Source organism: Pagrus major, chromosome 22, assembly GCF_040436345.1.
Source record: "Pagrus major chromosome 22, Pma_NU_1.0".
NCBI lineage: Eukaryota > Metazoa > Chordata > Actinopteri > Spariformes > Sparidae > Pagrus > Pagrus major.
In genome coordinates, this window is record NC_133236.1 from 3,423,668 (window position 1) to 3,440,603 (window position 16,936).

Consider the following 16,936-nt stretch of genomic DNA (forward strand, 5'->3'; position numbering starts at 1 on the left):
TGCGGGCCTCAGCCTTTTTTCTGTTGGCTATACTGGAGGTCAAATTTGAACATATCCAGAAAACACAAATTTGGAGACATGCATGTACAACAGGCATTTAGGTGTGGTTTTCATATAGACAGTATTAAATACTGGCAGTGATGGGATGGCTGAAGATTTGGCTTTTTCTTTGTTTAGGGGATTTCCCTAATTGCTTAAATATCGCTATCACATGTTGAATGTAGCCACTGAATGCTGTTTAATGAGGGCAGGCTATAACAACACCACAATTGCTTGTAATTAAATTATACCTTACCTGTTTGGACTTTATTTTTATATTTCATCTTTAGTTTTGTGCCTGTTGGGTTACACCTGTGCGCTCAAACACACATATAGAATATAAATGTTGAATGGATGGAACACTCAAGACGAAACATTTCTTTTTTTTCTCCAATTAATACTCACGCATTGACTCGGTCAGCAATTTTCTGCCACACAAGCTCTCGCTATTTTGCTGCTGCCCCAGTATTGCTTTTTCTTTTGAAAATATGCTCATTTTCTGCATATGCAGTCATTAATATTTCCAACTCCACTGGGGAGATGTAGGAGGATCGAGGCTTTTTTCACCAGTTGCCATGGTGGATCATGTTATCTGCGTTCCACTGATGAGGGCTTTTTATATCCTCATGCACAAGCTTCACTCAGGGTAACCTTGACTCAGAGTTGATTGAACTAATTGTTAACACCTGTTCTGAAACCAAAACCTCTGAGTTTGACAGCTCAGAGTTGGTCAATGTAGAGTTCAGGTTTTGACTCAGAGTTTGTTAAACTTGCTTCCTGAAACAGGCCCTTGAGCACCGGAAACAAATAACAAATAAAACAACCACCAGATATACACACTGTGAGCCCAGTCACACTCAAACTTCCTGTTAAAACTGTCATGAGCTTTTATTTTGAAGCATAGATCGATCCGCGATGTGACCAATCAGAAAACGTGTGAGAGGCGGCGTCTTTACGTACAACGTCATTGCGTGTCATGACTCGGTTGTGCGCGGGAGCTTTGGTTATCAAACAGAGAAGTGAAGTGGAAGGAGATCGGAACCGAGCTGAGGAAGAAGAAGCTGCAGTTAAAGTAGGAACACACAGGATTGTGTTTCACGGTCAGATACAGCGGTAACATACAAGTGTTCACCTGTACACAACTTGTCACTTCGTTTTCTTCGATCTTGCAGCATTGTCGGCGGGCTAGCGAGTGAGTACGATTAGCTCCGTGGCTAAAATGCATCGGAACGAACAGGGCTAATGCTAACAAGCTAAACACTTAATGAATGTCAGTTAGACTTAAACTACAGCTGCTTCTAACAGTAGTTACACCGGCTGTGTTTACTGTCACCCAGTACATGAAGTTATTAGCAGATGTGTCTCTCTCTTAGCTTGTAGCTCCTGAAGGTGGCTGATTTTGTAAATTGTGTGTTAAAGTTGTGTGACGAAGTAAATGCAACAAGTATTGGAGTAACAGAGTATTTTAACCGCATTAACGTTACTTTGATATTCATAATGTAACGATAATAAACTAAAGTTATCTTAATTAGAAGAAGTGAAGAGGTTAACCAGGCCAGCAGTCATTCACCGCTCAGTATATTCAGCAAGAACAGTCAGTTTATGAAGAATATATATGTAGAATATATAAACATCATATATAATAGTATATGTATAGTATATATGTGTGTGTGTGTGTGTGTGTGTGTATATATATATATATATATAGAGAGAGAGAGAGAATATACATATATATACACACACATTATACAGTTGCAATCGGAAATATTCAACCCCTTCACCTCAAAAGACATTATAGTGATGTGAATCAAGGTTAATGAAAACATATGACAAAAAGCCTCATTAAACAACAAAATTAATTTATTGATATATTTGAGTTATTTTGAGAAAATTTTTCATTTGAACTCAAAGTTAATTCTTTTCACAGAAGGTGCATGTGCATTATTATTCAACCCTCAGCTTCAGTACTTCGTGGAGCATCATTGAGACTTGAAAACTGTATTGGAATCTTTGCCCATTCTTCATGTGCAAAATCCTCTAGCTTATTGATTTTTGATGGCTTCTGTGCTGCAACTGCCTTCTTTAAATCCCACCAAAGATTTTCAATAGGGTTCAAATCTGGTGACTGAGAAGGCCACTCCAGGACATTCCAGGATCTATTTCTCAACCAAGCTTTGGTTGATTTGGAGGTGTGCTTGGGGTCATTGTCTTGCTGAAGAGTCCAGTGATCACCAAGGTTCAATTTCTCAACAGAAGGCATCACATTCCTCCTTAAAATGGCCTGGTATTTCTGAGAATCCATGATGCCAGATACATGGTCAAGATTTCCAGTTCCTGCAGCAGAAAAACATCCCCACATCATCAGTGACCCACCTCCATGCTTGACCATGGGGATGGTATTCTTCTGGTCATGAGCCTGGCCTTTCTCACGCCAGACATACCGCTGATCCATGTGTCCACATAGTTCCAGTTTAGTTTCATCAGTCCATAGAAGTGTCTCGCAAAACTCTGCAGTCTTATCCAAATTGCTCCTGGCATATTGCAGTTGACCTTTGATGCTCTTTGTGGTCAAGAGTGGAGTGTGTGTTGGATGCCAGGCAGGTTGGCAGCAGCACCATAAGTTTTTAAAATTTCTTATAATGCTCCCAATGGTGTCTCTTGGATTGTTACATTTTTGGGAAATCTGCTTATACCCAAGGCCCCTCAGGTGCAATGAAATAATTTCCTCTCTCAGCTTTTGTGGAAGCTCCTTAGTCTTACCCATGATTGCAACTCACCTTGAACACCTTGGATGCCCAAGGTGAAGCAAATTAATGATCATTATAGAGTTCCCAAAGGCGTAATCATGCTTTAACTCCACCTTAGGCCATAAAAAACTAGCAGAAGGTTTTAAAAACAGCAGTATTACACAGGGGATGAATAATTGTGACTTGGCTATATTAACAAAATATACTGTTACACATGAATACTACATCATACGTTTTTTTTGTTGATTTTATGTATCACTCAACTGATAAATAAGTCATCCAAAGCTAAATCTAGCTCTTTGAAAAAACTTTCATTGGTAAATCCTTACAATCTTTGGGGGGGTTGAATATTTCCGATTGCAACTGTATATAGAATATATATATATATATATATATGTACATGATATCATTTAGCTGTAACATGCTCACTACAGTGAGGACAGGACTGTCACTATCTGTCACTGAGCCCCCCTCCTCCTGTCTGTCACACAGGTCTCCACACCATGGCTATGAGGAGCGAGGCCAGGCTGCAGGCAGAGGTCGAGGTGGAGGAGGAGGAGAACTTCGGCCCTCAGCCTCTCTGCAGACTGGAGGTTTGTATCTCACTTGAATCCAAACACAGACTCCTGCTGCACCACTGTGTGTCTGAGTGAGGAGGACCAACAAGCTTGAATACACACAGATGTGTTTCTCACTCTGCAGTGTTACATCTTAATAATGTAAATTTAAAAAATGTTTCCATGGCTACACCTGTAGTAACAAAAATCACTGTGATTATTTTGACAGATATTACATTGTGATATGATTCAAGATTAGCTGAAATGATCATCTTTGTATCACAGTTTTCCTAAGAAAAAACATTAAAGTCTTGAAGACATGACGTGTTGGGTCTAACATGTTTCCTAACATATGGAGAACAGGCCCTGTAGTCTCTGCAGCACTACAGTACTTCACTGTCATGCTGTCCTGTCACACAGTTTGGATTTGATTTGGATATTGCACTTGACCATATTGCGATTTTGATAATAGTTTGATTAATTGTGCAGCCCCATTATTTTCCATTCACACAGAAAATCGAGGTTAGTTTAATCAGTCAGATCAGTTTATAAAAACCTTTCTGACAAAAGAGATTTTCATGTCAGTCTTTACAGTATGACTGTCTGATGAGACGCTTTACACTCACATGTCTGTAAATACAAATTAAATTGGACACCTTTTTAACTCTGCTTGTCCACCAATGAGCTGCAGACTGATACTATGTTCTATGCAGGGTTTCCCCAGAGGGAATCGGTACATGTAGCTGCTACATGATGGCAGCCTAACTGCATACGTTTTACAGATTGTTGTTGTTGTTGTTGTTGTTGTTGTTGTTGTTGTTATTATTATTATTATTATTGCTAACAAGCTCTGAACACTGAAGCCACTTTCACAGTCTGCCTAACCAACATTCATCTTGGCTGAAAAGTTCATTTTACGTCCAATGCATCACATAAATGATGAACTATTTATGTTTAAAGTTTGAAGATAGATTATAAAACAGTTGTTTTATAAACTGGAGCTCATGAAAAACAATCTTCTATTAAGGGTGAGGTGGCAGGCTTTGGCACATTCGTTGATGCAATGTTTACCAGCTAAAATTACACACAATTTATTTGTATCATCAAGATCATTAAAATTAACATACTTAGAAAGTGTACTAAATAGTTCAGCGCGAATGTCCATATAAATAACACAGTGTAAAAGAACATGGGCTTCTGATTCAAAGGAGCAGGTATCACATAAAGTACAGTAGCATCTCTCCACTGGGGTGTTCATATATCTACCAGTTTCTATTGCTAAAGGAGCAACTCCACATCTAAATTTAGCAAGGGCACTTCTAAGCTGTCTTGATAATATATTTTTCACATACGGCTCTGTCTCAAATGCACCCTTAAATGAGCAGTAAGTGCGTAGTTTATTCCCTTCTGGTTTGTTTATTAAGTGTAGCCATGATTCCTCATCTGCCTTTGACACTGCCATATCAAAACATTTAAGGTCGTTACTTGAGTAAACCATATCTGTACGAGCAAGATGAGATAAATTCATAGAACTAAAAAAATGTTTTTACCATTTGCACATAATTTTTTACATTTGTCAAATGAGCCGCCCAATGAAAAACACGTTTACATAATTGGCTGTCAGGCATACCACAGAGTCTTTGCCAGTTTTTAAAGATGCAAGACCACTGATGTTGCCATGGAGTTTTCCAACCCATATCACCCTGTATAGCAGCATTTGGGGTGTATTTACCCTTTACCTTTACCTGAGGCCTTAATTGCTAGACAGATCGTTTATATACATGGCAAACAGAATAGGAGATAAAATGCACCCTTGTTTAACTCCAATCTCAACTGGGAACCAATCTGTGACACATCCATTAACCCGAACACAACATTTGACATTTTCATACAAAGCAATAAGACAATTCAAAATATTACCATGTAGGCCTAGTGCAGACAGCTTATTCCAGAGCATGTTTCGGTCTATATGATCAAAAGCTTTAGAAAAATCAATAAAAGAACAAAAACTAGCTTTCTTCAACTTTTTCCTTGTGTCTATGATTGTAGTTAAAGTAGCAATATGGTCAAGGCAGCTCCGTTTCTTTCTAAACCCATTTTGCTCGTCTGCTATAATATTGTTAGCCTCTGCCCATTCAGCAATACGATTATACAGCACAGAACAAAACAGTTTATATACAGAACATGTCAAAGTGATTCCCCGGTAATTAAGAGGTATTCTGTTATCTTTTCCCCCAGCTTTGGGGATAGGGTTAATAATACCATATTTCCAGAGCTCTGGTACCACACCATTTGAAAAACAATAATTAAAAAGCCTATATAAAATATTCAGTGTGTTACCATTTTTCAATACATCAACTGGCACCCCATCATATCCATAAGCTTTACCTTTTTTAGCTGCTTGTAGAACCCTTATAATGGTAGCAATATGGTCAAGCTTTTGATCAGCCTGTTTGATCATATAGACCGAAACATGCTCTGGAATAAGCTGTCTGCACTAGGCCTACATGGTAATATTTTGAATTGTCTTATTGCTTTGTATGAAAATGTCAATGATTCTGTTTGCCATTATGTGTCTATGTGGTTATGTGCATATGCAGTAACTCTAACTGTGCTGCAAGGGTCACTGTGATTATTAAATTGGAACAGGCTGGCAAACTCACATCTCCAGGTCTCTAAAACAGCATATTTATCAGTCTGTACTAGGCTTTCCGCCGATCTGATCGGCTATATCGGATCGGCCGATATTTTGCATTTTATGCAATCTGTGAGATCGGCTGTAAAATCTTAATTCGCTGATCCGATCAATGACGTCATTGTCATGCTGAAACTCCCCGCAGATGCTCCCGTTGCATACATTGCAGATGGCCTGTGTCCCACCCGTCCCACCCACTCCGAAGAAGCTCCACACCACCGACACGCCTGCCGGAACCCGACAGCTAGTTTTGAGCCCTGTCACGATGTGACGGACAATAACGTTTTTTGAATCTTGAATCATTAGCTGTCGGATTCAAACAAACACGCCGGCGGTGTGGGACCTCCCCAGAGCGAATGAGACAGACACAACCCAAGCCACCCGCAATCCGTGCAACACTAGAGTACCTCGTGGGGGAGCATCTGCAAAATGCCCCAACACGACAAATTTAATCAGGCACCTGGATTCAAGAAACGGAGAGTGGAAAAAGAAAAACAAACACCGAAACGGATGCTAAAGCAAACTACTTTAGACAGTACCCGTCCGCATAGCTGTGACAGTGAGAAGGCAAGGGGTGGCACAAGGAAACTTATGGAGTTTATCGTGCTGGCCGACCTGCCATTTAATATTGTGGAGAACCCCGCAACGTTTCAACGTTGGCTGGCATACTTTGATCCACGCAGTAAGATGTTGCGCCCATTATTTCTGTCTCGAGTTATTTTGGTTTGACCTGACTGAACTTTGAACTTATGTCTGGCCAGTCCTTGAATGCCCTCTAGAGGTCATTCATGTTTTACCCTTGCATCTCTGTCAGTTTGGGGCATGGCAAAGATTGTTAAACATTGGCAAAATGCTTGAGAATACTTTTGTTGATACTCAGTAAACAGTACATAAGTATATACAGTAAATTAACAAGTTATTTAAATACATATATTGCTCCCTCACGTGATCGGATCGGTGATCGGTTTATTCAAACTCACTGATCGGTGATCGGCCCCAAAAATCCTGATCGTGTAAAGCCTAGTCTGTACAGTCCCATCAGGCCTCAGGACCTCCCAGGGAATCTCTGGTGACGTTCACTGCCAACACCAAGCTGGTTAACCTTCTGCCAGAAGACCCTTGGGTGGTTACTCACTAGTTCTTGGATGTTTTCCTGCTGTAATCTCCAGTACCGTCTTTTAGCAGCTTGGACTAAACAGTCAAACTGCTTCTGAATGTCCTTCATTACCGCTTTAGCCTGCGCTTTAACTGGACCAGGGGGGCAAGATGTCCATTCCTTCTCTGCTGAGCATAAAGCCTTCCATAATGAGGAATGTTGCTCTGTCCACCAAACTTTTTTACTCCTCCTCTTTTTGTTAGAACAGCCATGTTGAATAATGACATCTCTGTGAGGGATCTGTTCTCGCATCTCCTTTTTTAAAATGTCACAGAACTGTGTATACACAGCATCCACAGCAAGCTGGCAAGCGGCAGGGTCCCCCAACTGTGCTACACAGTCCCTCAGTGCTGTTTGACATGAGACACTTGATAGAAAATGATCAGGAATGCTGGATAAATCAAAAGCAGTGAACGAGACCACATTCCTCATTCCTCTGGTTGGTAGACAAGGAAGGAGATATTAGTCCAGCAGAAAGGGCCATAGAACATGTTAGGCAAGAGTGGTCAGGAATAGCTCTGGATGTGTCAACAGTGGAGACACAGCCTGCCTGTGTAAAGAGGTCCTTACTCCTGATTACACTAAAGTCACTAAACCAGTGCAAAATTTTATAAGGCACTAGTATGTAATCAACCACTGACAGCCCCTTCGATGATACACATGTAAAATCATTATTATGGTAATTTCTCCCATTTAAAATACAACAATTTGCACTGATAAGAAACTGAATAAGTAATTCCCCATATGAGTTAGATACAATATCCACTATATTTCGTTCTTCTATTGCATCCACCCCCTCAATATAATCCTGTACATTTGCACAACGGCTGTTGAAATCACCCATAATGCAAAAGGGACCAAGTTTCTGAAATCTGAATACATATGAAAGAAGGCTCTCAATAAAAGACTGCTGCATCCACCTGCCTGGTGGAATTAGCTGGTGGTAAATAGCAAACAGCAACAGAAAATACTTGGTTTATACTGAGGTGGGGCTTAGCAGTCAGTTTCAGCCACAATATACCTTCCACTGAGTCATCAAGGATTTCACAGTTGTGGTCCGTACTAGGCCTGGGCGATAAACCGAAAATTTACCGATACCGAAATTTACGACGATAACCGACGTCATTTTGCCCCTGTCGGTATATTCGGTGTTTTAAAAAAAAAAGAAAAAAAAAGTCGTTTTTGTCTTGTTTGGCTGTGTGTGTAGGTAGGCTACCGGTATGTTCATGTCCCTTTAAGACGCTCGGCTGTACTACGTATACAGCGCGTGTAGTCACGTGACTCCATCCAGTCTGTTACAAGAAGGGAAAGAGACGTGAGACGGAGAAAATGGAGCACGCCGGGTCAAAAGATGAAGCGGCTGCGGCTGCTGTCGAATCTCTTTATAAGAGACTGTATTTTTAATACTTTGTGTTTGAAGGAAATTTAAGTTATTTTATACTTTTAACATGGATTAAAGTTCTCCGTCGCTACGACGGATTTCCGTCATTCAAACTTCACAGAGGCGATTTGTGAGATCAAAGCAGATCAGAGAGCTGTTGGCTGATGTTTATTGACAGATTGTCACACTCTACAGCCAATGGTATCGTTAACAGCGGTGCTCGCCTGACCAATGACAGTGTAGTGAACCACACAGGGCGGGATCTCAGCACGGAGCGGCGCTAAGTTTAGCTGCTCAGGTAGCAAGGACTCGTCACGCTGCTAGTTATCAGCTGAGTTTAGTCAGCACGTGAGGACTCGTCTGACACGGAGAGTCTCCTGTTGTGTGCTACATGTGTGAAATAACAACTGTAGTCTGGACTTTGTCTGCAGTGTATCTGTGTAAACGGCTTCATTCAGCGCCTCTCCCTCCCCTCTGAGTTACCATGGTTACAGGAACGCCCTGAAACTTTATAATGATCAATAATAAGCTTTTGGTTAGTTTGACTGTACAAATACTTACTTATCGTTCATTTATCGTTATCGAGGTGAGTTGCTCAATATATCGTGATATTGATTTGAGGCCATATCGCCCAGCCCTAGTCCGTACACATTCTGTCACTAATAAAGAGTCCCACTCCCCCTGATCCAGAGCGAGCCCGATGATGCAGTCTGGTTCTGTTCTGCCCAAACCACCTGTATCCAGCAACAGATGCAACTTGTACACCAGTCAGATGAGTTTCTGCCACTCCCATTAGATCCAAACCCAGATGCTTAATGCACTGTGAACGTGTTTTATTATTTTATGATGATGTGTCGATGTTCCAGCTTTGTACATTCCAAAACCCGCATGAAACCTAGCGCTGGGCTGCTTCCCCCGCCGTGGTGTTGCTACGTGTTGGCCGGGTAGTATTAACAACACGCCCGCCTCGAATAGCGAGTTTGTCCGTACTGATTTCCTTTTAAAATTGCATAGAAGCTGGACTCAATAGCTCGCTGTTCATAGGCAATGTAATGATTAATATACACCTTCTTGTACTCCGGGTGTTTCTGTAACGTTGCTTTTTTTGCTCATTACAGATTTCTTGTGTTCATGACAACCAAACTTGGTGATTATAACCCCCGGTTTGTTGTTACGTGATTGTTTCCTTCTTGCAGACACGCACTCAATGTCCTTGATTTTAAGTCCGTCTTTAATTAGACAGTTCACAGAGTTCAGCGTGACTTCATTCACTATGTGTGGAAGATTTCTAATAACCACGTTAAGCGCTAAATCACTCCTCACTCCAGGTGCACTCGGGCCTGGTGTTGCGGCTGCGGCGTCTTCCAAAACTTTCAAACGTGCACTAAAGTCACGCACCTCTGAGCTCAACTGAGGGTCCAGGAGAGGGGGTTATCCTTAACGATCGCCTCCAAGTTATTAACACGGCAGTAGAGATCCACAATGTCAAACTTAAATTCTTGCCGGATTATCTCCATTTTCTCTCGGACAGCAGCCGCTACTTTATCAGCAATCGTCTCCTCCAAACTTTTGATGTTGTTAGAGATTCTACTTTAAACATGATGATGTTTATTAGAATCATCCTCTTTATTACTTTGAGAGCGCAGAGACGCCGGCTTTTTGCTGCTCGCGGCCATCTTGCTCACAGGTTGGATTTCCCAATGACGAATGATTTTTCACATAAATCAGTATTTCATTGTACAGTAACACCTTTTCACATTATTGACTGTACTAAAATATTTGCAACAGGAATGAATCAGCAATTGTCCTGAATATCCTTCATTTCTTTTTATAAAAACTAAAAACATGCAATATTAATCAACAACATGTAAAGTATAATAAGTCATACTGTACAGAATGTAGAGTGAACTGTTTCTACTTCTCCTCTAAATCTAAAAACAGTACACATTAGTAGGCTTTCGGCTGAGACTGCAGTCTTTGAAATGATCATTTAATTTAATTTTAGTGTAAAAAGATTTCTACATATGAAAATATGTTTAACATACTGTATACTCAACAAGCAACTATCGTACAAGCTCTACCTTTAACAAGAAGAACAATGTGTTAGAATGAGTGATTTGCAGGTGGTGTAGTATGAATGAGAGAGTTTTCCGGTCAGCCGGGCTGTAGCTCTGTCAGGTTTGAATAAAGCCATTCATGTTACAAAGACCAACAGTATTTTTCAAAGCCTTAACCCATTGCTGATGCCAGCAGTGTCCCAGCTGTGAACACTACAAACCCTCTACACTGTGTACAGTTCTGAACAGGGACCTACCTGTATTCAGCCATCTCATGTTACTGGGTTAAGCCCAGCAGCAGGACACTTTGTCTTAATGATCTCTCCCAGTGGATTTGTGTGTGACTGTCTGATGTCTCCACACGCAGCAGTGTGGAATCAGTGCCAGTGACATCAAGAAGCTGGAGGATGCAGGCTTCCACACCATCGAGGCGGTGGCCTACGCACCCAAGAAGGAGCTGCTCAACATCAAGGGCATCAGTGAGGCCAAAGCTGACAAAATCATAGTAAGAAACAGAGTGACTGATGACTCCTGATGCAGCATGAAACCTTTCTGCTGTGCTTCTGTGAGGATGAACATGGACATGGTAACATGTGATGTCATCACCGTTACTATTCTAGACCCACATTTGTGTCTATGATCAGTGAAACATTTATATGCAGCTGTCATTTTTTTCAAAAGCAGAAGTCTACAGTCTGACAATCAGTCCAGTATGTTGCCATCATTGGACAGTGACAGTTAGAGAGGGAGGGCTGTGACATGATACTCAGGTCATCAGCTGGAACCAAAGCAGCGCTGGCTGTGGTCAGTGTGTGCTGTAACCATTCAGCTGCCAAAGGGCTCGATATGAAAGTCCTGATCAACAGGCTGTAATGGAGGATCATTCTCTCTGTGTTGATATTTAGTATTTAGTAATTCTCTAGATCGTCTTTCATTCATCTGTTTTTCTTGTACTTTGTCTCTCAGACTGAAGCTGCCAAACTGGTGCCCATGGGTTTCACCACAGCTACTGAGTTCCACCAGAGGAGAGCGGAGATCATCCAGGTCTCTACAGGCTCCAAGGAGCTCGACAAGCTGCTGCAGGGTTCGTACATGTTGAGTAACATCCAGACATTCAGCCTGAGGATCAGCAGTTGCTCATGTGGGAAAGATGATCCACCACAGACTGGGCCGACAAGTGTCCCAGGGTTTTAACCACAGACTCATCTGACCGGTCATTTGTCCTGCAGGTGGGATTGAGACGGGCTCCATCACAGAGATGTTTGGAGAGTTTCGGACGGGGAAGACTCAGCTGTGCCATACACTGGCTGTCACCTGTCAGGTAGAGTCCACACTGACTGTGCACAGAGTTTGATAATGTAACATGACCCACTGGGCTTTGTTCTGTACTTTGACTGTTGATAAAATGCATCTTGTATCAGTTTTAGTTACACTGTGGACCAATGTACTTACTGAGGAGACAGTACTGTGTCATTATAATGATACAGGCTAAATGTACATTCTTGTATTTGGGGCTCACGACGTGGTAACAAAAAGATCATAGTGTGATTATTCTGACAGATATGACGACTGCGCTGAGATTCACAGTTCACTTTTTCATTTTCACTGAAAAACTCTAAACATCCTGATGATGTGACATGTGGGGTCTGGAGAGAACAGGACCTGTAGTCCAGGTCATCTCTGTGGCTCTACAGTACTTCACTGTAATGCTGTGTGTCACACAGGTACCTTCATCAGAGAAGTTCAGCCTCTATGATCTGGATATCCCACTTGACCGTATGGGATTTTGATAATATTTGGATTACCTGTGCAGCCCTGCTCATGTTGTTTCTGCTGCTGGAAGTTGTACAGTGACCTGCACTGATTGGCTTGCACCGTGCCATCTGTCCACAGCTGCCCATTGATCAGGGGGGTGGAGAAGGTAAAGCCATGTATATTGACACAGAGGGAACCTTCAGACCAGAGAGACTCCTGGCTGTCGCTGAACGGTGAGTCATCACAGAGAACATGTGACTGTTTCTCTCCAGCCCTCACAGATCAGAGCAGTTTGTAATAATTGTTTCTCACCACTCCCTCAGTCTGTACTGCTGTATGTTCTGTGATTGGGATCTGATGATTCAGGATGGGTGTTTTAATGATACTGATTCAATTATTGACTCTGCTGATTAGTCCCATTCTTTATCGAGTCCCTGATTGATTTTAGTTGAGCTGTGGTAACAGCTGTCATCATCTAAATATATAAAATGGGAGAATATTTGTACAGTATTCCATTTTTATTGTGGTTGTCTTAGTCAAAGAAAAAGTGCTCTAAGCCTGCCGACATGGTACTAATGTTAGAACAGGATATTTAGCACTGGACAGTAGTGGCACTCAAATGTAGAGTGTCAAATCCATGTAGTTCCTGGAATTTAAAGGAGCACTGTGTAGTTTTGGAGAAGAAATTCAAACTCAGAATGTTAATATTTACAATAATAATTAGGTAATAATACAAACTCAGACATATGTATTTTTCCATATTTCTGTAACTGAATAAACAAGCTATAATAAAATAAGGTCCCAGAACAGTTTGACATAGTAAACACATTTGTTTAGGCATAAAAAAAAAAAAAAATCAGCCAATGAAGATGTTTGTCTGCTCATTAACATTTCCCCACCAACACTACAGACTGCTCCTTTAACCATTTCCCATAGAAAGATGTTTCAGCATAGTGCTGCTGACTTGAAGTTCTCATTTGACCGACATTAAGGATCACAAGTCATCTGTCTTTGTTAAAGGGAGGCAAGCTTTGGACCGGTTCTTCCGCTCCATCATCACTCCTCCTTGTTGACATAAAGTTTGACATCTTTGTTGACCAGCTGTCAGAAAAGCTGAGATAAAAAGAAGTGATAAGCTCTGAGGTATACCATTCTGATGGAGCCAGATCTCAAATGTTCTGGTTCTGTCTTCCCATCCTAAGGAATTATATGAAACATAAAATGTGAAGGTTAAAATGTTTAGAAAGTCGAGGCAGATTGAGATTTGGCGTGGACTTCATGCATCAGTGGTGGCCTTTCTGTATAAAGTGATCCTGTCTGTGCATGGCCCTTATCTAGAGAAGGCAATAGATGGATTCACAGGACCGCTGTCTCACTGCAGGTATGGACTGGTAGGCAGTGATGTTCTGGACAACGTGGCCTACGCCCGAGCCTTCAACACAGACCATCAGACCCAGCTGCTGTACCAAGCCTCTGCCATGATGGCTGAGTCCAGGTCAGTGAGTGCTCACACACTATCAGCCTGTATTTGTCAACAGCTCTCACAGTATTTTTCTGCTTCTGCTTAGCTGGACTACAACACTACATTACACACAGTTCACTTTGACTCTCAACTCGTGGATGTTCATTTTAATCCCTGAGTTCAGAGCTGCAGTGTGACAGTCAGCAGAATTGATGGAAACACACACACAAAATGGGAAAGAGCAGCTTATGTCTTCTGAGTTTGTTACTGACTGAGTTCAGTGTGACGGGGCCTCCAGACTCTTCTCCACGTTGTGTTCAGTCTGTTCAGTGGGCAGTTGTTACGACCCTGGTTCATGGGAAGCAACATGAAGGAAGAAACCAAACTGAGAAGCCAATTGTTAGCTTTACTAAGTGAAAGAACACATCAGGAGAGAGGCTGTGGAAGGTGGAGCAGGGGCTTCACTGATTGGATGTACGGAAGGAGTTGGTTGATGGGAGCCTCCTGAAACACAGAAGAGAAGAGAGCTCCCTCCATAACAATGGATGCCCTGGAAGGCAGCCATTGTTATGGAGGGAGATGAACAATCTTCATTTTACATGGTGCAGTATTTGGAGGGTGTTGGCCAGCACACGGTCCCTCCACAGAGATGGACATCTCTGGGCTGCATAACTGAAAAAGCCTCCAAACAATGTAATCAACGGCCTTAAGTAGCACTCAGGACCAAACGATCTGTACAGGGCAGTAGTATCGGTGCCGATACACACCACTGAAGTATCCCAAAAAGTAGTACAACTACACATGAGCCCGCAGCACTGATCACACTCCCACCAACAGAGAGCAGCGTCTCCATCCAGGACAAGCTCAACACAAAGAAGAAAGAAGATGGAAAAAGTGAAAAACCTTTGTTGAATTGAATGTTTCCTAGTGAAGACCACTGTACAAGATTTAACATCAAACCATGGCAGCCAGTAACAGAACACAGAGGACAAATGTGGCCAATAAATCATAAAATGAAGATCATAGTAGAAATACATATGTATTCTTTCCATTTTCATATAATTCCTTGAGACACCAGTGAAGCCTGTTGTACACATTAGTGTTTGAAGAGACAACAGTAATTATAATCATCACTAACACCTGTGAGTGTGTGTGAAGGTCCAGCTGCTGCCACACAGTGCAGGCCGTAGTGTGTGTCCTTACAGCTAACACACACACACACTCTCTCTCTCTCTCTCTGTGTGTGTGTCTGTGTCAGGTATGCTCTGCTGATAGTGGACAGTGCCACAGCTCTGTACAGAACAGACTACTCGGGTCGAGGCGAGCTGTCGGCCAGACAGGGACACCTGGGCCGCTTCCTACGCATGCTGCTCCGGCTGGCAGACGAGGTGGGCAGCTGCTCTGACACATCAACAGCTCACAGTATCCCTCATAGATTTCATTCACTCTCTAATGTAACTCAATCCTGTCACAACAGTTTGGGGTTGCCGTGGTGATAACCAACCAGGTGGTAGCACAGGTGGATGGGGCTGCCATGTTTTCTGCAGACCCCAAGAAACCAATTGGAGGCAACATTATGGCTCACGCCTCCACCACACGGTGAGTGAAGCAGGGTGTGCTTTTATTGCAGCGGGGTTTGAGACAGAGCACACTACATGTCAGCTGGTGTCATTTTGTTACACCTGGTCTTTTCTGTGCAGTCTGTACCTGAGGAAAGGCCGAGGAGAGACGAGGATCTGTAAAATCTACGACTCGCCCTGCCTGCCAGAGGCTGAAGCCATGTTCGCCATCAATGCTGACGGAGTGGGAGATGCCAAGGACTGAGCTGGCAGAGAGGCAGGAAGCAGCAGGGGTGGTGGCACATGTCACAACTGCTACCTAACCCTGGACTTGGAGTTGTGTGTGTGATGTTGACCCTGCTACCTGTTACTACTGCTGTCACACACAGCCTCAGACTGATGGGTAATCAAGAGACCAGGCAAGGGGTTGGTGAGTGATGAGACGGAGGGCTCATTCATACTGAAGCATTGCACACAACAAGGAAAAAAGACTTCTGCAGTCATGACAGAACAAGACACTTCTTTATAATTACCTGATAGTTTTGTCATTATTATGATTTTGCATCTCTACAATTACAAAAAATCTCATCATAGAGAGGCGAAGCCCCGCAGTGTGTCCCATGGGACCTTATTTTGGAAACCATGAGTACAGTAGTGAAGAGACAAATGTTTGGTTCCCATTTTAACTGTGCTGTGAATCGCACATGTGATTATGTTGTGATGTGTGTATGATGTTTAAAAAGTCAATAAAGCCTCAGTTAGTCATAGAGATGGTTAAGTATCTGGCTTATCAGTGAACTACATCCTCTCATCAACACACGTCACCAACACCAACATGGAGCCAACCGGGCTCAGAGAAGGTTCTAAAAAAGATGAATGTATCATATTGACAACTGCAGTCATGTGAAAGGAGAGTTGGTCAGTTTGGTGAGCTGCTGATAAACAGGAGCAGCTTTTTTCAAGTTGGAAATGATCTGTGACAAACATCACGTGTAATTCCTGGCACAATTCAAACAGATCAGAGGATCATTTGTCTTTAAGCAGTAACTACATCACAGTTTTTCTTACACTAGGTCCCATGGTGTCAAGTGGAAAAACGGGCCTTCACCTCTCATTACTTACCAATGCATTGTTGCATGATAATTAAAAAAGCCCTCACAGAATTGGTAGTTGTTCATCACATCATTATTAGATCTCTGTTGCATAATTGAAAACCACCTAAAGATCTGTCATAATTACAGATGGGGCCAAACTTTTTTCTTTGTTGAATGCAATGTGCTGCTGTAGTTTAATTTAAGGGGGAAAAAAGTATTTGAAATGGTTTGAGAACTTTGTCTTTCTTGAGTTTCTGTTGAGTGGTACCTTTTTGGATGTGTGATGGTCAAATGTTTAGTGAGAAAGCTGCTGAAACGTATGTGTCATATTTTTAAAAAGCTCCTGCCGGCTTCACCACTGCTGGTGGTGTGTTTGTGTTTCTGTATATAATCTTCATTACTAAATTACATTCGTTTAACTGTCAAATCCACTC

The 16,936-nt window shown here is 42.1% G+C and overlaps 1 protein-coding gene across 3 annotated transcripts; it reads left to right on the plus strand.

The window, feature by feature from the left end:
• Positions 1-1,029: 1,029 nt before the first annotated feature.
• Positions 1,030-16,929, plus strand: rad51 (RAD51 recombinase). Of its 3 annotated transcripts, none has more exons than XM_073492654.1 (10): positions 1,030-1,111; positions 3,279-3,379; positions 11,000-11,137; positions 11,599-11,716; positions 11,862-11,953; positions 12,526-12,620; positions 13,769-13,882; positions 15,108-15,237; positions 15,327-15,448; positions 15,550-16,929. In XM_073492654.1, exons 2-10 carry the CDS (start codon positions 3,290-3,292, stop codon positions 15,671-15,673), a joined length of 1,023 nt encoding a protein of 340 aa, XP_073348755.1. In that variant the 5' UTR covers positions 1,030-1,111; positions 3,279-3,289; the 3' UTR covers positions 15,674-16,929. The 3 variants fall into 3 exon arrangements, with proteins under 3 accessions (XP_073348755.1, XP_073348754.1, XP_073348756.1); XM_073492653.1 differs by lacking the exon at positions 1,030-1,111 and adding an exon at positions 1,151-1,231 and having other exon boundaries at positions 15,550-15,773; XM_073492655.1 differs by lacking the exons at positions 1,030-1,111; positions 15,327-15,448 and adding an exon at positions 1,151-1,231 and having other exon boundaries at positions 15,550-15,688.
• Positions 16,930-16,936: the final 7 nt, after the last annotated feature.

Coding starts and splice junctions, on each gene's coding strand:
- rad51 (XM_073492654.1), top strand. CDS start 3,290: ATGGCTATGAGGAGCGAGGCCAGGCTGCAGGCAGAGGTCGAGGTGGAG. Junction 3,380..10,999: donor AGCCTCTCTGCAGACTGGAG/GTTTGTATCTCA, acceptor CTCCACACGCAG/CAGTGTGGAATCAGTGCCAG. Junction 11,717..11,861: donor GCTCGACAAGCTGCTGCAGG/GTTCGTACATGT, acceptor TTTGTCCTGCAG/GTGGGATTGAGACGGGCTCC.